This window comes from Athene noctua, chromosome 11, assembly GCF_965140245.1.
Source record: "Athene noctua chromosome 11, bAthNoc1.hap1.1, whole genome shotgun sequence".
NCBI lineage: Eukaryota > Metazoa > Chordata > Aves > Strigiformes > Strigidae > Athene > Athene noctua.
Genome location: NC_134047.1, coordinates 6,884,263 through 6,908,951, shown reverse-complemented (window position 1 = coordinate 6,908,951; position 24,689 = coordinate 6,884,263). Strand labels below are relative to the sequence as shown.

Sequence of the window (24,689 nt, the reverse complement as noted above, 5' to 3'; positions counted from 1 at the left end):
GACCAGGTCTTGAAATACTATTCATGTGAACTCGTGGTCACAAAGTTCACTTGCAGATTTGGAGTCCCTGAATGAGGAGAAGCACGTTAGCAATAGCTGTGGCAGCTTGCCAGGGGAGCATGCACATCAAAGCAGCTAGTACATCCATTTCTTCTTTTTGTTACCGATGGATGAAAATGGGAAAGGACGATCTTGTAGCTTCAAATGGCTTAATTTAGAGAAGACCACTGGTGCCCAGCCTTCTTGCCAGTAGATTTATAACCTCCTGCAGAAGCATAAGGGGCAAGTACATCATGCCCCTCCCGGCCTGAGCAGAGGTCTAACACGAGCTGCAAAGCAAGTCCTGGTCTGTCCCTGTGCATGTTGGAGGCATGCTCAGAAACAGGTTGAGCGTAAGTGCAGCTCCCCAGCTAGAGGCTCCTGGTGTAACAGCTGTGGAGTGCTGTGCCTTTAGGTTTAGAGCCTCCAAGTTGGAGGCTTAAAGCCAGTACAGGTAACTAGGTGGAGACTTGTTCCCGCCTTGTTGCGGTTTGATTTATTTGCCACATATTGCCGGTCTCAGGGAGGTTTATAGTTCTCGGTGGACAAGCTCTTCTGTGACTGAAGAAAGCCCCTTTACAGCCATTAGCATGGAACATTTGGCCTCTTTGGTTTAGGAATGAATTTCTGGCTTGTCCCAGTAACTCTTGCATTTAGGCCTGATCTTTTTTTTAAAGAGAAATATAGAAGGAAAGTGTTGAGAAAGGTGATAGGCTGCCTTCAAGCTCTCCGCACTTAGCCTACGCTCTGTCAGCCCGAGTTGAATCTTGTGCTGCAGAGCAGGTCCTGCAGACTGATGCAGATGGCTAGATCCTGTTGTTCACATCCCCTTGACATCTTCTATGCTATTTATGCTCCAGGAACGTCAGCATTGCTTAGGCTTTTATAAGACTTGGTCTACTCAAGGAATTAATGAATTCCTGGACTTGGGAAGGGCGTTGAATTACTTTATTCAGAGGCACTCTGACAGTTTGTCACCAAATTCCCCCTCTCAGTTCATTAATCTGCTGCGTGGAAATATGCAATGACCTCACCTCTCTCCCTGCACAGAAAAACATTTCAGTGTGCTGCTGGATGCTTCAGCAGGTGCTTAAAATAGCTGTGTTTCGTAACAAGCTGGGATTTCTCCCTTTACTGTGGAAAAAGGGCTTGCTGTGGTGCATGAGTATTCAGTGAGTTGTCCCCAAGCAGGTGGCTTCCACAGCCCCAAAGAAGCAGCTCATTGCAGGTCTTGTCATCCAGAACTTCACACGAATGCTAGGCCTGCGTGCATCTCCATCAGGGGTTCTGTGCACCCTTAGTGGTGCACCACTGTGCGTCATACCCTGAGTGCCCTGCATTGCTAAGGAAAAGATAGAGCTAGAAGTCTCTTTGTGTGCTGGGTGGCTTCTTCATGCATGGACTAGATCCATGGATGGGATCATCTCATGGGACATCAGATGTCTCATCACTGCCATGCCTAATGCACCGTCCTTTCCTCCTTTAGCTTGGGTGTCTTGGGTAAACACCTCTTGTGCAAGGAGGAAACATGCAAAGAAGTGGCTGTCTGGTATTGGGATAATCTTCCCTGGTCTCTGCCCCAGAAGGAGGACAGAAGTGGGCACTGGAGACCTTCCACACATCAGTGGGATTTTGTTTAGTTGGGGTTTTGTTGGGGTTTTTTTTCCCCAAACAGTGCAGTTTCTCATCGGTGCAACTGGAGAAGCTGAAGCAGAGGGTGCAATGACATGTCCTGTAGCCAGACTGCCTTTACCCTCCTCCATAACCACTGACACTTTCGACTACATCTGTGAACACCCCCACTGTGCATCTGTGGGAAATATCCTTGCCCATGGCTGGATGCCTGAGCTGTAAGATAATGTGTGTTGTCTCCAAGTAATACCAGGTTCCGACATCTGTGTAAATGACTGACCGTTCTTAGGCTTTGACTGGCAAACCTCTTCTGTAATGGTTCCTTGTCAAGCATGTTGGCCTGGGGCTTTACTCTGGAAATCGCATTCATTTTGTGTCCTGTCCTCCTTTCAGCAGACATCCCAGAGGATCACATCCACCAGCAAATAAGTGATGCAAGTGATGCAGACTACTAAGATCTCTTTGCCCCATTCATAGAAGAACGAGTGGTTTTCCCATTAATGCAATGAGAATTCTTATTAATTCATGAGAATCCACTGATGTATTTGGTCTTCATCTGTTGGATTTACAGACTTGCTAATTTCTTTTTTTTGAATTAAGTTATCTTAAGTATTTTACCTTATGGTTTGAGGCTGCCCTGAAACACCATGTGGACATTCCTCTTAAATGTGCTGGATCAAGATCAAGGGGCACAAAACATTTTTCTTAAGCATTTGTCTTAGGTGTGTGTTGCCACACAACTTCCTTGCTGCTAAACATCACCAGACTGAAAATAGGGCCTGGATCCATGTTGCTGCTAATGCCTGGATCTCCCAGGTATTGGGCTTGAAATTGAGCTGTAAAACTCCAGTTACTTGGAGAAGGTGGTGGCTGTTGCTTGCCCAAACTGAACAAAACAATTAAGCCCAGAAGCACTGGCCGATCAGTTTGGGGCAGTTCAGCAGTGCCCCTGGCTCACTGCCCTGCCTGCCTGCTGTCCCAGTGCTAAGCAGCACCTGGCTTTGTTGCTGTGCTTCCCACCATGGTAGTTTGTCCCTGATGTGGGGACAACAGTCTCCGAGAGCTCAGAGTGCAGGGCAGGCAGCTGGGAAGCAGCAGTCTGATCGGCTGCTCCACTTTAATCTCTGCTGTTTGAGCCAGCAGCCCTTGCTGCCCGCGGCACTGCACCAAATGTTACTGGGCTTAAGCAGAGCAGGGAAAGATTTAAGACCAACTTTTCATCACATTTGCATCTGCTAATCTCTGCATGTGCCTCTGCTTGTTAGTATCGGAATTCTTAAACCTTTGTTTTCTATCCCTGGATCTTAAAATACCGATTCCAGGTTAGTTGACTCATTCTTGAATCACTGCAGCTTGTCTTGTGCGTTATTCTGGGTCCCGAGGAGTTGGCCAGTTATTTGATATTCGCACCCGGATCTTCACTGCCCCCCTAGTTTATTGACTGGATTTGTATCTGCTTAATATGACCAGTCCAACTGTAGGACTCTTCCAGCATTTCTCATTTTGCCAACCCATAGAAGTGGAGTTGGATACGCTCTACACTGGTCGAAGACCTTTCTTGGTGTGACACAGAAGTACTGCTGCATCTCCCCTCCCAATCTGTGTTTCCTGGTTGAAGTCCCTGCTTCTGGCCTGGCTGAGGTGTGCTCTGGCCTAGAAATTTCTATTTAGTGTAGCTAAATAGCTTAAGGCTATGGAGAAAGGAGATGGGAAATCGCACTTCTGGCTGACTTAACTGAGCTGAAATAAGAACATTGTTGTCAGTTATGGCAGCAAGAAAAGCTGGTTTTGCTGGAGTATCTTATTCTGTTGGCTGGGCTGGTGTAAGCTCTTCTGGTAGAAGACCTTGCATCGTTACCCCTGGAAATGAGAGAGAAGGCAGCAGAAAACTGCTAAATCATCCTGAGTATAATTCTCTCCTATTTCATGCTTCACAGCAAGATATTCTCTGAGTTGAAAACTTAGGTGATTGATCACACCTTTGGTCCTGGAGATGCTAGTGATGTGGTCCTGCTAAGTTTGTGTCTGGAGGCTCCTGAGTGTTCGTAGGGTTGTTCCAAGACAGCAGCGTGTATCCTCATCCACCAGCCATTTCTCAACATCACCGGGGAGGGGATGGAATTCAGAACTCATCCTTTTGGTTTCTACACATGCTTTTAGTGTCACGTAAGGGATACACTTCATAGTTCCTGCTAGTGAGAAACTCCACTGATTCCTTGCTGAAGGAAGAGTACTCACACATCCGCAGTATGTTCTTTTGCTGCTTCTGGATTTAATTGTGTTCTGTCTGTGTAAAATATGTTGGATATAATCCTGATCTAAATGCTAACAATATGTTATTTTTCAGCTTGGTTTTGGGTCGTTTCTTGGAATAATTGGATCAAACTTAATAGAAAACAAAAGGCAAATGGTAAGTTCATTGTAAGAACTTTTTTTTTTTAAATGACAGTAATTAAAATTTTGTATGCAAAGAGTATTACTGATTTTCCTAACTCTGGCAGGGTTGTGTTGCATACTTCTTGAGGGCTAAGAAATGGTTTCTGGCAGCCCAGGAGAACAAGGCTGTTAACCCAGATATTTGTAAACTGAAAAAAAAATGCTCAAGGAAGCACAAAGTGACTATACACAGCCTCATTGAACACAGTGGGATTTTCTTGAAGGACTTGAGTCTGAGCATTTGGAGTTTTCAGGAGAGTCAGTGCTTCATAGTCTCCTGCCCAGTGTTTACATAATATGGCAAATAACATATACATAATACATTTATTTTAAAAGATTTTAAATAAATTTGTAGAGGCTTGGGGCTCTGCAAAAATGGCTTTTGGCGGCTTTCTGTTCTAAGCAAAGAAAATGATCAAGCAGGTGGTGTAACAGCCAGCCCGGAGACAAGAGGTGAAAGCTCTTAGAGGGCCCAGCAGAAAGTCCTTCCTGAGGACAGGAGTGCTCAGAGCTCTCTAGGTATGTCTGGAGGATGATTCACTCATGATACCGGCATGACAAAAAGCATGAAGACTGGTGTAACTGAAAAGCAACCAGCTTCTCTAGTGTTGCTGATTAACATGTTGCTGGGCCTTGTCTTCAAACACATCTTCAGGTAGGAAGGAAAACCAAGAGACTTTGCATGCTGTAAAGCAGCAGCTGGGGACCTGAGAAGCAGAGAAGATGCTGGCTAGACCAGATGTGTGGACCACAGCGCTTTCAGGTTCCCTCCTCACACTGCAAGGAGGCTTTTGTGTGCTGGGGCTGGGCAGCCACTGTCTAGGCGGGTCTCTGGTGTCCCATCCCGTGGGAGCAACATTCAGAAGAGAGCAGGTGGGCAGTGAACATGCGGATAGCACAAAGCAGATGAGACCGACACTGCTGATAGGATACGATCACAACTGTGCTTGTGCTGGGGCGGGAGGGGGTCTCTCTGTGCAGTGGGGACAGAGCTAGCCAAGGTTATCCCCTTTGGCAAGCACAGGAGAGTTGTATGGTCTTGACTGGGTCTCTGGTGACCCCTAAACATGTCCTGCAGGTGCTGTTTCACAAACCCCTTATCTTCCTGCCTGTGCCTTAAGGTAGGGACTGTAGTGCTTGGAGGTGTCAGTGACAGGGCCTAGGGTGGGGGGAAGTCTTTTGGGAGAATTTAACAAAAGGTGCAGGTAGAGAGAGATCGAAAGGAGGTGGTACCCGATGTGGTCTCGGCAGGCTGTCGAGCTCAGTCCTGCCTAGCCTGTTTTCTCTGCTTGCCACGTGTGGCTGACTAGAGGTGGCATGTGGGGAGGTGCAGTCCAGCTCCTGGAGCACCCTGTGGGCATTCCTACCTCTGCTTGGCTCTCCTCTCCAGGGCGAGTGGCTGCAGTCCCCCTCCTCAGCGGTTGTCCCATGCTCTGGCAGCAAGATCTCTCTAGCCTCCCTCTCCTTAGGTTGCACAGGGCCGAGGGGGGATTGTGCTGTCCCTGCAGCCTGTCCCACTGGCCCAGCCCTCTTGCCTGCTTTTGCAGGGATGGAGCTGCCTCCGTGGGGGGCTCAGGGATCAGATTAGCAGGGTGTGCTGCTGGCCAAGGCTAAAGCACGTTTTCCAAGCTGCAGAGGGAGTTGGGAGAAATTCCTGCTTGTCCTGATCCAGAGGCTTGGCTGGGCTGCCTTGCCCTTGGCTTTGCAAGTATGGTGCTCCCTGCAGAGCAGGAGGGAGAGGGTGAGACAGACCCTGTAGGAGAGGAAAACTGCTTTTCCCAGAGTCAGGCAGTGTGCAGGGGAGGTGGGTTTCCCAGTGGATATTTTTTGTTGTTTTTACCCTGGCTCTGCAAGAGCAACATGTTCTGTTCTTTCTGTCCTAGCAGGTTTTCCAAGCCTCTTGCTCATCATGTATTAGCAGCACGACAGGGTCTGGTTGAGCAATCACTCACCACTTTATGCCAGTCCTGCATTCTTCACAGGGGTGCCCATGAGTGACAGCGTGGCTCTGACTTGACTTATTTCTTTCTTCTAAAGAGCCCTGGGTAGCCCGTGTTTATTTTTTCCATCTCTCTGTCATTTTGTGTCCTAAAAAGCACGCATGACCCAGCTTTGCAGGGATTGCGTCACTGCTGCCTCGGTTGGCAGCTGGTGTGTCTCTCCTCTGACTGCAGAGAGGACATGCAGTAGCTGTCACTTACTGTCCCTGTGCTTTAGTCACATCTACTTGCCCAGGAGCACTTTACAGTGGCAGTTTTGTCCATTACATATTTCCATAAAACCACTGGCAGTGCAGGATTTTTTTTTTTTAATCTTCTGTGTACTTACTTCCCCTGTGTCCTAGTTTTCTAAAAGGCAGTCTTGGTGTTTGTTACGCAGCTGCTCCTCAGTGATGGCAGAAAGAGCTAAAAGCAACATCTGCTGCAGTGTTCTTATGTGTGTTTCTGCCCATAAGCTGGCTGGGGAGCATGAGGAGTCAAGCAACCCAGTGTGGCTGACAGGGCGAGCTAACCTGAAGCAGCACTCCTCACTTCTCTCCAGCCTGCTGACTGGAATAGACCTCTCCTGTTTTTCCCATCCGAGTATATTGGCTTTCATGCTGTGTGTCTGCACTTCCCACTTGTCAAAGTAAGGGAGAACTTTCATCCCCCCAGGTTGGGCCGGAGGCACTGCCCGCCATCACTGCCTGCCCGCCAGCGCTGCAGGCAGCTCTGACTTACACCCAAGCTGCCTGCTCAGCAGTTCTCAGATCAGGAGTCAGCGTTTTACATGCCTTTGTGACAGTCATCTGCACCATGGAAAAGTAATAACCAACTGCTTCACAGCCCATGTGTTTCTGGACTGTGGCCTAAAGGGAACCTCAGCCCAGGACACTCCTGCTTCGTGGTTCCTGCACTAGCTGAATGCAGTTTGTCTTTTCTTGTCCGAACGCGACCTGGTGTGGCTGACTTTGGCAGGAGTTAGATGAGCGAGCACCAATCACTAATATCACACAGCTCTTGAGAAGGGCTTCTGCTTGCTACAGTGACAGTATTGGCCACCCCAAACCAAAAATCTTGGGAAATCGTGAGATTAGTTGAAAACCATGGGATTTTAAAAATTAATTTGTATGGGTTTATCTCCTGTTTATCACAAATTCTCAGTGTTTGGTTTTCAGGCTTTTCTTTCTCCAGCTGAGAGTAAACTCTGTGTAAATAAAGTGGGCAAATCCATTTCTAACACCAGATGCTTATATTGTACTAGGGATGTTATGAAAATATCATCATTAACTTTGTATTATTTTAAATAACCATATTAGATTCTATCTGCAAGCAGGGGTGACTGACAAATACCCTAATTGTCTATATTTAGTGTTTGGCTCACTTCTTGTCTCCAAGGGTCATGCTATCTAGGGAGAATATCCTCTTTCATGTATGTATGAAATAAAGGACAGTACAGATAGGAACTAAACTTGCCTCAAAATAACCGAAGCCATAAAACCTATTTCTTCCACCAAGACTGTAAGAGGCTGTACTTTCTCCCCTTGCATGGTTTCACTGGTTGTAGTAGTGAAACAGTGTGACTGCTGTAATGGATTGTGCAAGTTATGATCCACGTGTGGAGATGGTGTGGGTCTGAGTGGGGAGGAAATACTGATGTTTATAGCTGGCAGAAACTAGGTCCCAGCATAGGACCCAATCCTGGAAAACTTGTCACCTGCTGCCATCTGCAAGTACTTCGTGGCACAGCATCTAATACTCCAGTAACAGCTTGTTACTAGTGACCATGACTTGTCATTGGGTTAATTTCACAGTCTGCTCTATCTACTGCTGCAGTTTTTATTTGCAGTAGGACAGCGTACATCTTGAATACTTGCCTCATCTAGAAAACCATTTTATTTTCTCTCATTCTGAAACTAACTGAAGTAAGCAATTTTATAGGGACCGTTTCCACGGTCCCAAGTGAGCCCTCCTGTATCTTCACTCATTGCTCAAACTGAACTGGTCTGCACGTGGATGTTGCTGGAGGAATGTCTGTTTTCACTGAGGGAGGTTGTGGTAAAAACAGTGTGATTAACCTAAAAATCCTGAGATACTTTAAAAACACATATAGGATCCTTCTGGCTTGTATTTGTCAAGGGGCATGGCTTGTCTTTCAGAGAACTAGATCTTTGTGCAGTGGCAGGAACCAAGGTTTTTGAGCAAACTTAGCACCTGGAGCTTTAAAAATAAATCCCTGTGTCAGGAGACCCCAGATACCTGTCAGTGTTGACCAAGCTAACTCTTATTTTTGTATTTGTGCTATTTGTGATTTTTACTAGTGCTGAATGCTCCCGATGACTGTAGTCACCTTTTTACTTGCGGAGAAGCAGTTTTTAACAGCTGCCAGCGACTGACACTTGAAGGCTGTGATTGCTGGAGTGGAAAACCACCAGGGAAAAACCCACTAAAGCTTTCAGTTCTTTAAATGGAAAATATTGCTGTTCCCCAAGCTATGTCTTTGTGAACCTGTCTGTTTGAAGGCCACGCTTGCCCTCCCGCCCCAGTTCTGTTGATATCCCCTGTGTGCTTTGGTGAGGGGGATTGGGATCAGTATTGGGAGCTCTGTGGTGTGATGAGCTGGTCTGGAGCCTGCTGGCAGCAACTGAGCTGCCACTCAAGAGCAGGGAGAGGGGTCATGGCAGCACTTGTGCCTGGTTCCCCCAGCTGAACACCAGCATTTCAGCAGAGGTGGTGTTTAAAGTGGCATAGTGGGAATAGAGACTTTGCTTCTCTTACTTGGATTGGGGTTTGATCGTTTCTGGTTTACCTTCTGAATGCTTTTACCCTAATGGGCAGGATGGGGCCAGTGGAAGAGGATCAGACCTGTCTGACTTCCCTCCTTGAGCTGAAGGTGGAAATCTCTCTCCTTGCAGCTCCCCCAAGCCAGGGGGAGGCCCCACGGGCTGCACTAGCCGCAACCTGGCACCAAGGAGCCCAGCCAGGCTGCTGTGAGGGTGTACAGCACCTGTGACCTAGGTGGTCTCGTGGGTATCATGGCTTTGTGCTTATGCATGCATGAAAGCATTGTTTCCTGAAAGCGTAGTCTCACCAGAGAGGTTCGCATACAGCAATCTCCTGTGTCCTTACAGCCTGGGAGGTGCTCACAGGAGCAGTGAAGAGTGCCCCAGGATGGGGAGAGAGAAGAAATCCCCCTCCTTTTTCTCCGGGCTATGGTTAAGGAGAGTAGCAGCCAGAAAAGGAGGTGTATCCTCAACCTAAGTTTAGCACTTTGGAGTCACGGAAAAACTTGCATTACAATATCAAGTCCCCAGAGAACCAGTCTGGCACAAGGCTGCTACTCCTGCTGCCTTGCAGGAGCAGATGCTCTTCTTTGAGGTGCACATCCCGTTGCCTTCAATGAGACCCGTCTGCAAAGCCTGGGCAAACATTTGGGTCATTGATTGCTTGAAGGCTTATTGACTGGGGTTTACGAAATGCTCAGTTGTGGAGAAGCAGATGATACTTTGCTTTGTTTTCCTTTCTCAGCTGGTTGCATCGATCGTCTTCATCAGCTTTGGTGTCATTGCTGCGTTCTGCTGTGCCATAGTAGACGGTGTCTTTGCTGCCAGACACATAGTAAGTGCTTCCAGGAAAACACAGGTCCTGCAATGCTTTTACTCTACAAAAAAAAAGTAATGGTGTCTGTAATCCTGTGTCAGGCCACATCAAACCCTGTAAATATGCCATGTGCTGAATGCTGTTTTAAGTCATAAACTTTAGAAAAATGTATCAGTTTTTCAAAAATGTTTTGAAATTAACAGCAAGCATTAAGATCTTAAAACTTTGCTTGACTTTTTGTGTGTCCTTCATGTGTTAGTACTGAGTCTCAAAACTGTAAGATATAACGTGAATTACAGCTGTTGCCAAGGGACAGTCTAGTAGCAGTAACATCTATTGTATTTTAAATGTTAGCAGAGGTCGTTCTTAATGCTGGTTGAACGGCTGGATGTTGTAGAATGAAGCAATTTGATACGAAGCTCATTAAGGTGTTACAGTATATAAACAGGAAGCACTTGCAGTAGGTTCTCAGTTTCCATTCAATGACTTAAAAAAATACGAGCTACTGCTGTCATGACCAATCCACTAGTACAGTGGGATGTGCAAAAGCTTCAGTTAGTAGTATAGAAATAAAAACCCACAATTCCATTTCAACTCTCTGTTTGGAATTTATAACTGCAAACAGATTTTTGTCCTGCAACTCTGCAGTTTGATTACTTTTTTTTTTTTTTAATTTTTGGCAAAATGGATTAGAAAAACAGATTTGGGGTTTATTTGTGACCAGAATGGAATTTCAGAAGATCAGAATTACCCATGAAGTGGAAACTCGCCATGTCAGCTGTATGTTATTCTCCTTGTAAAGCCGGCTCCCCTTTCCTGCCCCTGAGTGTTCCAAAGGTAGAAAGCAAGCTGGATGGCAGGGTTTGCTGGCAGAGCAAAGGGCAGCTCTGCTCAGCTGCGTGATAGGTCTCCAACTGTCTGGATGCAACCATCAAGTCTTGGCCATCTCTCACCCCCCTTTTGAGGGCATGTGAAGCATTAGCTTTGATCGAAAGGTGAAGCTCCTTCGACTCCTGATACTGGCTGTGTGGGTCTGAGCCTCACAGCCTTGTTTTGGGATTTTTAGGTGCTGACCTCATGGGTTGGGTGATGGCATGAGCTGACACGTCCTCCTGTCTTGCCCTGGGGATGTCTGCGTGTCTGAGGCAGCCAGAGCTGAGCAGTTGGCATAACAAGGGCTCTGGTTTCTTCCTCTTGATGAACAGACTTGCTTTTGGCCTTGCTTCACCCCCTAACAGCCCAAAAATGTCACGGTCTTGCTGGAGACGTGCTCCTGCCACACTAGCACATAGTGTTCCTCTTACTGCCTGCCGCTGCCCTGCCATCCCAAGCTGTGGATCAGATGCCCAGAGAGCAAGTCCAGCTGCTCCTGGGAAGGGTTTGCTGGTGTGACTGCACATCCAGTGTTGCTTTCCCTGAGATTTTGCCCTGGGGACCAGGCTGCCCCAAAGTGAGACATTAATGCACGTTTGCAGGCTGAGCCATTGGTAATCCTCCAGAGCTTTCCCGCAAGAGAAAAAGAGCCCCAAAAGCCAACAATTTAATGAGAAATTGGTATGATTCAGCATGAAGAACCCTCAGAAACACATCAGGCAGCTCTGGGATGTCTGGGGCTATGAGGAATGAATCATTCAATTCGGGGTGGCTGCCCTCACGCAAAGCAGCCCAACTTAAGAGCCTGCTCCTCCTGTGCTAGCTACAACAAATACATGCCTCCAAAGACCAGGGTTAAACATCACCTGGGGCTCAGGGGGGCCGGGGTGGCGGGCTGCTGTGGGTGGGGGCAGAGCAGCCGCTGTACTGAGGCGCTGTTGCAAGAGCAGGATCTCCCTAAGCCTGGTTCCCCACACCAGCTAGCTGATTTTGATTTTGCTGCAGTGCTAAGCCTGGTGCTTTTTCGTCGGCAGGATCTGAGGCCACTCTACGCAGGGCGATGTCAGTACTACTCCAAGAGTACAACCCCACCTGAGGTGAGAGCGGGTTCAGCTGTGCTGTCTCCATGAAGGGGCTGGCTTCATGGTGCAGGTGGAGGAACCTGCTGCCAAGCTGCTGCTCCAGTGTCCCGGAGGTCTGCAGAGCAAGGAAGGGTGGGAAGCTGGGCCTGGAGCAGGAGTGGGATGCCAGGAGGACTTGGGGAGTGGATTCCTCCATGAATCAATCCTTGCCACATGAGTGAAGGAGCATGTGCAGGGGAGGGGATGGGGGATAGGAAAACACACTGGTTTCTCTTATCTCCTGTAATGAATGTGCAGCTGAAGCAGGGTGGTAGGTTAAGAGTTCAGCAGTAATTTCTGTGGATACAAGCAATGTATACCAGCCTCTGCACCTGTGGAGAAGAGAAGCCCACTGGGGATGGATCTTCCTGCCACATACTGATAGTGTCTGTGGACATCTTTGACTGCCCTTGCAGTGCACTGAGAGTCTTTGAAATTTTCTTGCAAGTTCCCAAGTAGTTTTGAATACCCATAAGATTCCAAATTAAAATGCCTGCTTGAGGTGCAAAGTACTACCTAGTGGCATTGGTGGGGTCCACTTTCTTTTCAGCCCAAAGACTGTTCATGTGAGCTTGGGTGTTACTACTACCCACAACCAGGCAATTAACTGCTTCAGTCAGTTATTCACCAATATGGGAATCTTGCTCTCAGTCTGTGTCATGTTGTTGACTACTCTTTGCTCTGAGTTGCTGTGTGGTGAAGAGTGTTAGTTCAGCAAGTTCTTGGCTGTTTCTAAGAGCTGCACAGCCCCTTTCCTGTGCAGGCATATGCTTATCTATGACTTCCCCATGGTGAAAGGAAACACTGGTCTGTTCTAGTCTAGTGCATCTTTATTCCAGTATAACTGTGTATCTTGTAGGAACTGTGCTGCAAGATAAAGTCTGCCTGGGGCTAATCTGGAGATCAGTGCAAAATCTACATGTAGAGCAGGCCAAACAGCAGCAGAAACCGTGTTTGATGATTATGCTCTTACGTGCTTTATGTATTTTTTTTCTGTATTCACACAGGCAATCTGTCACCCACAGCGTCGTGCACCCTGCACCCCGAAAATAAAAACCAACACCTGCTTCTGCTGTGACCTGTACAACTGTGGAAAGTGAGTAAGCTAAAAATACCATTCCTGGCTGTGGGAAGGGCAAGCATTGGTCATGCTGGTTTGCAGGTGTCTAAAGGGCCAGGAGCAAAGTTATCTGTTCATGACAGCTGTTGTGGGAAGGGATCTTAAGCTGTGGTTGCTAGCCACAAGGACTCTCAGACAAAAGATAACCAAGTTAAAGGGGTGTATGAAATACACTAAAGCCATACTAGCTACGGGTGAGCACGCTCTGGGCCAGCCCAGCTGGAAAAATGAAGAGGGCAGGAGTTTCCATTACTTCAGTGCTTGGTGCCTTCTCTAGTTTTACCCTTGAGTGTCTCTTGTCCTAACACCTTCCTTCTCTGTTGGCACTGCTTGTTTTCTGGGGTTTGTTTTGTTTTAGAAGATAGAAGAGGTAAAAACTGGGACACTGTTCCTCCTCACCTTGTCACCATTTCATTCCCCACCTTGCTAACAGGGAGGAGAGTTTGCAGGTTGGTGCCACCTGGACGTTCATAAATCAGTGCCCTTTCTGCCCAGTGAATATCTTTCATGGTCACGAGAGACTGGAAGGTGTACCAGCACTGTGCAAAGATGAGTCAGAAGGGTGGTTACCAATCAAGAACCACTGTATAGTGATCACACCATCATTAGATCTGGCTCCTGTGCCCAAGACAATTTACAGCATGTGCTGCTTATATCATTTGGAGTGTCTAATGTGTGTCAGCAAGCAATTAATAAACTGATCTTTTTAGCATTGGCTCTTGCCTAGGGCTGTTTCAGGCTTGGCATTTCTGACAGTACTTAGTTGGGCTGGCCCCACTTAAATCATTGGTTGTGGTAGAGGAAGATCAGAAGCTGCTGTTGGGAGAGGGTGGTTCCGCATGCTGGGAAAGGTAATCCCTGGTCTCTGTAGGACTTTGTTTCTGTGGAGGCCACTGCAGAGGGGTGAAGCTCACACTTCCCTTTGATGATTTACTGAACACGATCCCTTTTCATTACCTGAAGACAGCAATACACAGAGAATGGAATAGAAAAACTTTCAACTTTTCTGTTTGGGCTTTTTTTTTTTTTTTTCCTAGTCAGGCTGCCTCTGACCCGTTTTCCCCTCTCTGACATATCAATTGTTACCATCTCAATCTTGCTTAGTACCACACAAGCGTTCTGTACTGAGGAGGTGCTGGTTCTTTTGGGATCTCAGTAAGAAAGGCAAGGACACTTAAGGCTGGTAAGCTCACATACTATGTAAAGGATGGAAAGTATAGAAAAAGTGACAGCAATCTTGCATCCTTCCTGATGCTGGGAACACTGGCTGTGGCAGCATTGGATGAGCCCTTTCCTGTTAATAAGTACATGCTGTACTTATCTCTACAATGCTGAATGTTCTTGGTGGTACACCAAGGCTCGCTGAGAGCTTTGCACTCACACATCTCCATAGGAACAAGCTCTTGCAAACAGCACATAAAGGTTGTATTGTTAAAGGCAGTCACGGTATGTGCTCAGGTTATACAGAGGTCATGCAGGCTAACATACAGGTTTTTACAACCTGTGTTTACGCTCTGCCTCAGTTCTGCTTAAAATCTTTTTCTCCTTGCAGAATCACAGAATCATCTAGGTTGGAAAAGACCTTGAAGATCATCCAGTCCAACCACTGACCTCACCCTGACCATTCTCAACTACACCAGATCCCTCAGTGCTGTGTCAATGCAACTCTTAAACACCTCCAGGGATGGGGACTCCACCCCTGCCCTGGGCAGCTCATTCCAACAGCTACAACCCATTCTGTAAAGAAATGCTTCCTAATATCCAGTCTAAACCTTCCCTGGCACAACTTGAGGCCATTCCCTCTTGTCCTGTCACTTACTACAAGGCTAAAGAGGTTCAAACCCAGCTCTCTGCACCCTCCTTTCAGGGAGCTGTAGAGGGCGATGAGGTCTCCCCTCAGCCTCCTCCAGACTAAACCCCCCCAGTTCCCTCAGCCACTCCCCAGCAGACCTGTGCTCCAGACCCTGCACCAGCTCCGTTGCCCTTCTCTGGACACGCTCGAGTCATTCAATGTCATTTTTGTAGTGATGAGCCCAAAACTGAACCCAGTCATCGAGGTGCGGACTCCCCAGCGCTGAGTACAGGGGTGAGATCCCTTCCCTGTCCCTGCTGGCCACGCTATTGCTGACACAAGCCAGGATGGCATTGGCCTTCTTGGACACCTGGGCACACTGCTGGCTCCTGTTCAGCCGGCTGTCAATCAACACCCCCAGGTCCCTCTCTGACTGGCAGCTCTCCAGCCACTCCTCCCCAGGCCTGCAGCGCTGCTGGGGGTTGTTGTGGCCCAAGGGCAGCCCCCGGCATTTGGCCTTATTGAAACTCCTCCAGTTGGGCTCAGCCCATGGCTCCAGCCTGCCCAGGTCTCTCTGCAGAGCCTCCCTACCCTCGAGCAGATCAACACTCCCACCCAACTGGGTGTCATCTGCAAACTGACTGAGGGTGCCCTCGATCCCCTCGTCAGATCATCAATAAAGATGTGAAACAGGAGTGGCCCCAAAACCGAGCCCTGGGGGACACCACTTGTGACTGGCCACCAACTGGATTTAACTCCATTCACCACAACTCTTTGGGCCTGGTCGTCCAGCCAGTTTTTTACTCAGCAAAGCGTGTGCCCATCCAAGCTGTGAGCAGCCAGTTTCACCAGGAGAATGCTGTGGGAACAGTCTCAAAGGCCTTACTAAAGTCAAGGTAGACAACATCCACAGCCTTTCCCTCATTCAATAAGCAGGTCGCCCTGTCGTAGGAGGAGATCAGGTTTGTCAGGCAGGACCTGCCTTTCATAAACCCATGCTGACTGGGCCTGATCCCCTGGTTGTCCTGCATGTGTTGTGTGATGGTACTAAGGATGAGCTGCTCCATCAGCTTTCCGGGCACCAAAGTCAAGCTGACAGGCCTGTAATTTCCAGGATCATCCTTCCGACCCTTCCTATAGATGGGTGTTACTCTGGCCAATTTCCGATCTGTCAGGACCTCCCCAGTCAGCCAGGACTGCTGGTAAATGATGGAAAGTGGCCTGGTGAGCACCCCAGCCAGCTCCTTCAGCACCCTCGGGTGTATCCCATCTGGTCCCACAGACTTGTGTATGTCTGTGTGATGCAGCAGGTCACTATCTCCTTCTGGAATGTGGGGGGGTTGATTCTCCCAGCCTCTGTCTTCTGGCTGAGGAGGCTGGATTCCCTCAGTACAACTAATCTTGCTATTAAAGACTGAGGCAAAGAAGGCATTAAGCACCTCAGCCTTTTCCTTGTCGCTTGTTACCCTGTTTCCTCCTGCATCTAGCAGGGGATGGAGGCTCTCCCTGGTCTTTCTTTTGCTGTTGAAATACTTATAGAAACATTTCTTGTTATCTTTGATTGCTGAAGCCAGTTTAATTTCCAGTTGGGCTTTAGACCCACCCTGCATATCCTCACAGCCTCTCTGTAATCACTGTGTGTGGCTAGCCCCTTCTTCCAAAGGCCATAAACTCTCCTTTTCTCCCTGAGTTGCAGCCAAAGCTCCTTGTTGAGCCAGGGTGCTCTTCTCTGGCACTGGCTTCTCTTACAGCACCTGGGGACCGCCTGCTCCTGAGCCATTAACACTTCCTTCTTGCAGAGCTCCCAGCCTTCCTGGGCCCCTATACCCTTCAGGAGAGTCTCCCAAGGGATCCCGTCAAGCAGTTGCCTAAACAAGTCAAAGTCAACCCCTCATTGCAGTGTCTTCAGCAGTGGCCTGTTACAACAAATAGGGAAAAAAGAGAGAGACTGAAATTGAGTAATGAGGGAAGGAGGGTGGCTCTTCTGAAAGGGGGCAGGTTCCTGCAGGCCTTGCAGAGTCTGCTGGGGAGCTGAGCCTGTATCTCCTGCTTCTTGGCCTTAAATACAAGCCTGTTCTTCCCCCGTTTCCTCAAAGCCCTCGGGCAGTTTGAGCTTAACCCAATATATGAGCTGTGAGATAAGTCATCCATCAGCCCTTAGTATTGTTTGTCCCCAATAAATATGTTTCCTTAAGGGAAATTTGCTGTAGCCCCTTACGTCTGTTAAGCTATGCCAAAGGCCAGCTTGTTCCCCCACACAGCACTCAGAAAGAAGTCATTACTGAAGAATCTAACCTGCGAGATACCAGCCTACGTGTTGCAGGAGCCACTCTTCCCTTGACAAAATATTGATCTAAGTGGATTCAACCAAGTTTTCTCTGTCTCTTTTCTGTATGTGGAAAAGCTTAAAAATGTGAGCAGAAGGACCTGTCTCTGCCAGGGTGCCAGGGGTCCTGCAAGCCCATGCCATGAAGGCTGCAAAGGTCAGGCAGCTGGAGCAGAGCTGCTGGCTGGATGTGCCTTGTGTCCCAGCGCTGGGGTGCCAGGCAGCCGGCTGTGCTGTCCTGTGCCCTTACACCACCCAGGTGCTCGTGGGGCTGTGAGGAGCAGCCAGTGCTGCCCCGAGGGGCAGCTGCCACTCCTTGAGGCACAGACTGATTTCCCTGGGTAATTCCAAGACCAGTTTGTCCTTGGGAAGCCTCCAGGATCTCTGTGGAGATTGCAGATGATAGAAATAAGAGGCAGATTCAGACTCAGGATCATTTGAGTATTTGCAGGCTTTGCAGGACTTGTTTGTTTCACAACAGATCAAGCCGTTTTCTGCTGTGGTCCTGTAGGGAGATCTCAGATGCCGCAAGCGTGGGATCTAGCAGGCTTTATCCCCGCTTCCTCGGTAGTTAGGTCCAGAGTATCATTAAACTGCAGAATGCATTTTACTGTCCAACAGAAGTGCTTAGGCTTTATGATTTGCAGTGCATTTTTTAATCATTATTGTTGTTTTTCTAATCTAGCAGAGTAGAGATTTCTGGAGGCTACTATGAATACATTGATGTCAGCAGCTGCCAGGACATCATCCACCTTTACCACTTGCTTTGGTCGGCAACGATTCTGAACATAGTGGGGCTGTTCCTGGGGATCATTACAGCAGCGATACTTGGAGGCTTTAAAGACATGGTAAGATGGTACCAATTTCTCTGTGCATTAAATGAAACTGATAAATCAGACAAATTGCCTTTTAAAAATAATAATGGAAACAGCTATTGGTATTTCAGTGCAAATGGTCTGTGCATCACTGCAGTCAAGCTGGAAAGAAGGGCATGAACTAACTGTAAGGAGAAAGTGGAAATGATTCACTTTTCTGATCTGGTGTCACCACCTGAACACAATTAGAAAAGATGAACAGAATTGGGAAACTGTATTTTCAAAAGGTGTTGGTAATACTGGGATGAATGAAAATAAGCTCTTTATTAAAAATGGATCTTCCTTTTCATAGCATTGGCCTTCTACAAGGAAATGTGTGGTGGTTGTTCACAAATTGTTGATTCTATAGCAGTAGTAGGGTTCTGAGCTTTACAGACTGTTTAAGCAGCCATATTGGGCTGAAACTCCCCATCTAGTTTCTTCATGGTGCAGAATCCAAGAGAGTAAACTGGGGACCAAAACCAGGTGAAAGATTGCAAACTTCAGATAATTAAAAAAATGCTGTTCTGACAATGTGAGCTTTGAAATACTTTCACTTAACCAGACTGCCTGTTACCTTCCATACAGTTTTGTTCTGCAGAGGTCAGATCAATGGGGAAACCCAAACATTTGACAGATAAATTTGGGGCTTTTTTCAGTGTCTTGTGAATAATACAAAAATGAGACATTCAGAAAAGAGCATTTGTTGTTCTGGCTACATTTTTCTTACAAACACATTTTGGGCCCTGCACTAAGGGTGCCTTATTTTAGAACTCTGAACTTTCCTACACTCTTTTCAGACTCCCCAAGATCTTCCCAAACAAAACGGGAGACGTGTTCCCAGCTGTGCATCATGGCCTTTTGAGATTTGATCCACACCAGACAGCCTGTAAACCTCTGCAGAAAAAGATGCATGGAAGTGTCTGTGAACAGCAGTACAGAGGAGCTGAAATACGTTGATCTCAAAATGCACTGAACGCCAGAGTAATCAGAATTAATGGATTCTTTCTCCTACTTGTGAAGGTGTAATCTGAACAGTTGTTTTGTGTGAGTACTAGTGTGTACTGGGCTATTGCCAGCTTGTTCTGTGGCATCTGAGAGGAAACAATAGGTGCCTGAGGAATGAGATGACCTCAGGACTTGCCCGCTGCCTAAGAGAGAACTGGATTGCCAGTTGCTAATTCAACAGTTGAGCTGTAAAGACACACAGTGCTCTTATTAAATAATTTCTGCCTTCTTTCGGCCGACAGCTTTCTGTGACTTGGTTAGTAGCCTGAGATTCTCCTCTTTGTTTTAACAGACTCCTTCCCTCCCTACACTGAACTGTACGGTTGAAAATGCACACCCTTCAGTGTCCTACTACTCAAGGCCACAAGTGACATCTTACAACACCTACTACCACAGCACTCCTCACCTGCCTCCCTACTCCGCCTATGACTTTCAGGTAGGGAACAATACAGGATGTTTTCTTGTTTAGCAGTAAGGTTAAATCCAGCCGGTCTGCAGGACTCTGGATGCCTGTCTTTCCATCATTCACACAGTTTAATTTTCCTGTTCCTGCAGATAATACCAAATCTTTTCCTACTAGGCATTGGTCCTTGGCAGTGCTTTCTCTTACTAAGGCAGTGTTTTCCTGAAAGCTGTCCTTGAAGAGAAGGCAACAGAATCTGCTGCCTGCCTCTCCTGTTGTTCTCTGTTAGAGGCCACATTAAAAATAGGCATTGCCTCTGGCACCTGCAATGCTCTTGAGGAGAGAGGCAAAGTGAGGCATTGAGGTGCTGGTCTTTATTAGGCCAACTGTGCTGTGTGAGAGAAGCAGATGAACTTTTGGAAACAAGCTGTTTGAACTCCTGAAGACACATACTGACTGAAAAGCTATTCTGTTATGGCTTTTTTTTCCACATGCTTCAGCTGGTCTAAGAACAGTCCCTGCAAACATCACCTCTGCTGTAATGCATCCCTTCCTCTTCTGAGTTATGGAGCTGTGCAGTTGGAAGCAGTGATTTCATGTGAACTTTGCTGTCAACTTTAGCTTTCATTTATTGAAGAGGAGGACATTTCTTCCTCATCTCTTCTGTCAGGTTTTACCACAGTGTTGGTGTTAACACATCATACATTTTCTTTGCAACCATCAGGGCTGGAGACTTTTTTTAACAAGACCTTAAGGTCTTGGACATCAACTAAGAGGAGTGCTCTGTGATAGCCACCATCTCCCTCATCAGAGCTATGCATTAGAGGTACTGTGAATCGAAACCTTTCTGGCTTTACTGCTACTGCCACTAGACAACGCTGTTGTCAGGGCTTCCTAGAAATATTTGAACACTTACATCAGAATTTCTAGGACTTACTTACACAGATTTGTGATTCATTTTTGAGATTAGCACAACCTGAGACAGTCACTAGTGTTGTATAACTTTTTGCAGTTACAAAAATGTTAACCTCAGCGCATACCAAACCAAGCTCTGCTGTGAAGTCCTCTTCTCAGCCACTCGGCTGGTACTAAGCGCTGTTTACTCAGGGTTTGTCTGTAGTGCAGCCACAGTACCAGCAGAGCTCAGCGTGGGTGGATTTGCCCTGCTTTTCAACTAGAAGTACTGCTGGGGCTCTCCTAATGCTTACAGCACAGCTGGACAGATGAAAGTCTCTCTGTGTCTCATTGCTGCGAGCACAGGTGTTGGCTTAGGAGCTGGCACAAAAGCTGGGCATAAATCAAGGTAATCTAAACTTAAAATAGCCAAGTCTGTCTTTCAAATGCAATTTCAAATGTGAGCTTTGCTTATCTTCCAGAGAACTTGAGGGCCTGCAGGGAAGCATTAGCTGAGGCCTCTGGCTGCGGAGACTCTCTGTTGCCTTGAGCCCTACTCTGACCTGAGCAGTGTCTGTACCACCCTGACACCTTCTCCCCTGCCATCCTACAGCACACAGAACAAGCCCAGCCTTGCCTCTCAAATTCCTTTCAAAGGCTGCACTCCCTCTGGTGAAAGAATTGGCCAAGTCAGTGCTTCCCATTCATCCCACACGATTTTCACAGAGAAAGGAAAAAAAAACCCGAACCACTCCAGAATTTGTAAGGAAGCCTGTGCCCCTGCAAGAGCCTGGCTTTCACGCACAGCTCTAAAACCGCAGACCCAGCTGTCTGGTTTATGAAGGAGCACAAGCTGATGAGTGTTGCAGCAGCCACCACTTGTGCCATGGCTAACGACCCTCCACCCACCTGGTTATGGTGAGGAAGGCAGCAGGCCTTTGCAGTGGGCCATGATGGAAACCAGGCAGGAGGAAAGGGCCCTGGTGGAAGTAGTGCCAGTACCTTACTACTCACTGTGTGTGCTTGGTTGGGGGCAATTGGGTGAGAAGTGTCAGTCCTGCAGCATTTTGACTTCTGCAGGCCCTGAGCCACGTTTGGCGATGATGAGAAAATGCTGTGGCAGTGGCCTTCTCTTTCACCCCCTGTCAGAAGAGGAATTGGTGTCATCTTCCCAAGCTGCCACCTTCGTTGACAAAGCCAGGCTGCTGCCTGCAGCCGGTGTGAGCCAGGTATGCTTGCTGCCATGGCAGCTCTCCTCCAGGACTGGTGGCTGTGGCTGAGGCAGTTGGGCGCAGGCACTTCATAATGGTGAAAGCCAGGGCTCTGTTTGCTAATGAGTTCAGGGGCCGTGTCACTGTGGCGGTGCCCTTCCAAATGTCTTTGCAGTCCAAGGGCTCCCACCCATTGGGCTTGAGGTGAACTGGGGCGCGGTGGAAGAGCTGTTGTGTTGTTTGAAATGGGAATGGTTTGTATGGCTTCCTGTGAGGCCCTCAATGAGCAGGCTGGGCTTTCATGGTCTATATATCTGCTTAATAAACTGTCACAGGTTGGTGTTAGGGGAGTGTCATGCCCCATTCCCAAGCAAGTACAAGTGGGGAGACAGTAATTCCCTCCTCCCTTAGAGTGGCACACTTCACTGACCAGTAATAGTCAGGTGAGTCAGGCAGAGGAAAATCAAAACCAAATTTTAATAATCTCTTTCTTTATCCAGTGTTCTTTAACAACTTAATAATACTCAATACATATCAATCATACATAACGATATAGAAATTAAGAAGGCAAATAAGAGGGGGGAAAAAAGAGAAAGAGAGCAGAGGTTAAAGAAAGATCATACAACCTGTCCAATGGTCAGGGCAGTAAGCAGCTGGGGTCTCAGGCTGGCTGAAGGGAATTGCAAAGAATGATTTTTGCCCCTCTGCCTTATATATCTTACATTAATACTTAGTCATAGAGCATGTAGCCTTATGATTGGTTTCTTCAGCTCATCTACTTGCAGTGTCATAATGCATGTAAATTATAGAGCGGGGGGGCTGGTTGACATAATACAGCATAACAACAGGGGAAAGGAAAACTCCGGTGGTTCAGCAAACACTTTCAGTTCCACAGTTTTTAGGGAACTGCTGAGTCTAGCTTTTGATCACAAATTGTTATGATATAGCTTAATATAGATGATAGTTCCTAACTTGTTAATAGTACAAGGCTAGTTCTGGAGTTGCTCAGGCTCTTGACATGAATCTAGGCCGTAGCTTGTGGTGACAGATAAGCAGCGAAGGGAGTGACAGAGGCATTTTCTGCACAGCTGGGGCAGCTCTCAACAGATAGTGAGCGACTACCCAGCCTCCACCTAGTCCCGCTCTCCATCACTGCACAGTGAGCGCAGCCCCTTCTTCAGCAGATTGTTTACAACTGAGCTGAGCCTCAGGGAGTGACACAAAAACGTGCTGTTTGAAAACAACCTGCTATTACTGTAGAATCCGTCATCCCTCCACCCACCAAGGTGAAACCAGGTGGTCACCTCTGACCTTGTACACGGTCACAGCTGCCTGCTGCTCGGCCTCACGGGCCCTGGCACAGCTCCCTTGGCACACGCTGCCGTGGCCCTCGCTGCACAGTGCAAATCCTCCTCATGCTCCTGTCTCTGCTGGGGCCTTACACCAGGCACATTTGAGGTTTGCAGTCCGTGCCCACAACCAAAAGGTGGTGAAGGGGTGTGTGGTGCCTGCGTGCCAGAGCAGAAGGGTGCTCTGCTCCAGCGTGCTGGTGGCACGGCTGAGCGCCGTCCAACACGGCTCGCTCTGTGGGGCGCTTGTTCAAGTGGGCCAGTGTGACTGCCAGGGATAAAATCACAGTGTATTAGCGGCCAGAGGAGCAAATGCAAGTGGCTGTATTTTGTTGTCTATGTGGCCTGTTTCTGGACAGAACCGAGCCTGTGCACAGGTCTGACAGCGCCAGCGACATATGACTTGAGGCTTTAGACCTAAGGTGTTTTTGATAACACAGGCATTTTGGAGAGCAGAAATTAATCTTCAGGTATGCACAAATTTTGTTTCTCCACTTGCCATGGTTTAACCACAGCCAGCAGCTAAGCACCATGCAGCTGCTTGCTCACTCCGCCCTGCTTCCAGTGGGATGAGGAGGAGAACTGAAAAAAAGAGTAAAACTCCTGGGTTGAGATAAGAATGGTTTGATAACTAAAAATAAAATAATAAAATATAATAATAATAGTAATGAAAAGGAATATAATAAAAAAGAAGAGAGAAATAAAGCCCAAGCAAAGACGAGCGATGCCCAGTGCAGTTGCTCACCACCCGCTGACCAGTGCCCGAGCAGCGGTCTGCCCCCAGCCAACTCCCCCATTTATATACTGAGCGTGACATTCTGTGGTCTGAAATGTCCCTTTGGCTAGTTTGGGTCAGCTCTCCTGGCCATGCTCCCTCCCAGATTCTTGTGCACCTGCTCGCTGGCAGCGCATGGGAAACTGAAAAATCCTTAATTTAGGATAAGCCCTACTTAGCAACAACTAAATATCAGTGCGTTATCAACGTTATTCTCACACTAAATCCAAAACACAGCACTGTACCAGCTGCCAGGAAGAAAATTAACTATCCCAGCTGAAACCAGGACACCACCTTCTCAAGCTTTTTACTTACTGAAAGAATAAATTATTTAGTTATCATTAACTTCTGGGGGTCTTTTACTTGTAATGAAGAGAAGTAGCAGCGTAAAAAGAAATTATCTGCAGCGTGTTCATTGTTGCTAGTGGCTGATGTTTGAAACCCAAGATCTGAGAGTCACCAGTTTTCAGTTGTCCAGCCTCTGTGAAATGCAGCAGGTATACAGAAGTGATGAGAAAGAATTTTTTTTTTTTTTTTTTTAAATACCTTTTTCAGTTTTAAGTCTAAGGAGTCTCATCATGCAAAACTGTTACTTACAGACTGTGCTTACCTTGAATGCAACAAGTTATTTGAATACTTATTTGTATGTACATACGTTTTGCAGAAGTGAGCCTTGAAATGTTAATTTTGCACTACTCTGTAATGAAGTATTGCTTTGCTGTGGTCCCTTAAACTAAGAAGTGGTTACATTACAGCCTTCTTGCTGTCTCCCTGCAGCATTCCAGCGTGTTTCCAGCCTCCACTCCTTCTGGCCTCTCCGATGACCCCCAGTCAATGTCGCCATCTCCCAGCTATATGTGGTCCTCTAATGCACCGCCTCGTTACTCCCCACCGTATTTTCCACCTTTTGAAAAGCCACCACCTTATACACCATAAAGAATGTGGAAAAGAAGAAGAAAATATTTGCCATTGGAGTAATTGTGAACATTTTGTAGTTATATTTTACTGTGGGAGGGAGCAGGAGGATAGATATAGAAGATAATTGTAAATACAAATATTAGATTGGACTGTTCTTTCGTGCGAGACTTATTTCAGAGGTTTAACAATGGGGTAGGAGGAAGGGGACATACTGCTGATGTCTTGCAGTGTCAGTGAATAGCAGGTGACCTAAATTCCAGCCTCCTTGTTCTACTACAAGGTTCATGTAGTCCTCGGTTTTTAATAAAGTGATACAACACAGATGATAGATTCTGGTCTGCCTTACTCCATCTTGTGCC

General features: G+C 47.3%; 1 protein-coding gene across 2 annotated transcripts in view; it reads left to right on the top strand.

Annotated features, from left to right (window-relative positions):
• TMEM255A (transmembrane protein 255A) overlaps positions 1 to 24,653 on the top strand; it is a 29,557-nt gene extending 4,904 nt beyond the window's left edge. Inside the window, exons 3-9 of one of the 2 annotated variants that reach the window (XM_074915233.1) lie at positions 4,019 to 4,081; positions 9,615 to 9,704; positions 11,594 to 11,656; positions 12,688 to 12,776; positions 17,607 to 17,766; positions 19,073 to 19,216; positions 24,190 to 24,653. In XM_074915233.1, the coding sequence (XP_074771334.1) occupies positions 4,019 to 4,081; positions 9,615 to 9,704; positions 11,594 to 11,656; positions 12,688 to 12,776; positions 17,607 to 17,766; positions 19,073 to 19,216; positions 24,190 to 24,348 (768 nt within the window). In that variant the 3' untranslated portion in view covers positions 24,349 to 24,653. Of the gene's footprint in view, positions 1 to 4,018; positions 4,082 to 9,614; positions 9,705 to 11,593; positions 11,657 to 12,687; positions 12,777 to 17,603; positions 17,767 to 19,072; positions 19,217 to 24,189 lie in introns of both variants that reach the window. The other variant, XM_074915232.1, reaches the window with a different exon arrangement.
• Positions 24,654 to 24,689: the final 36 nt, after the last annotated feature.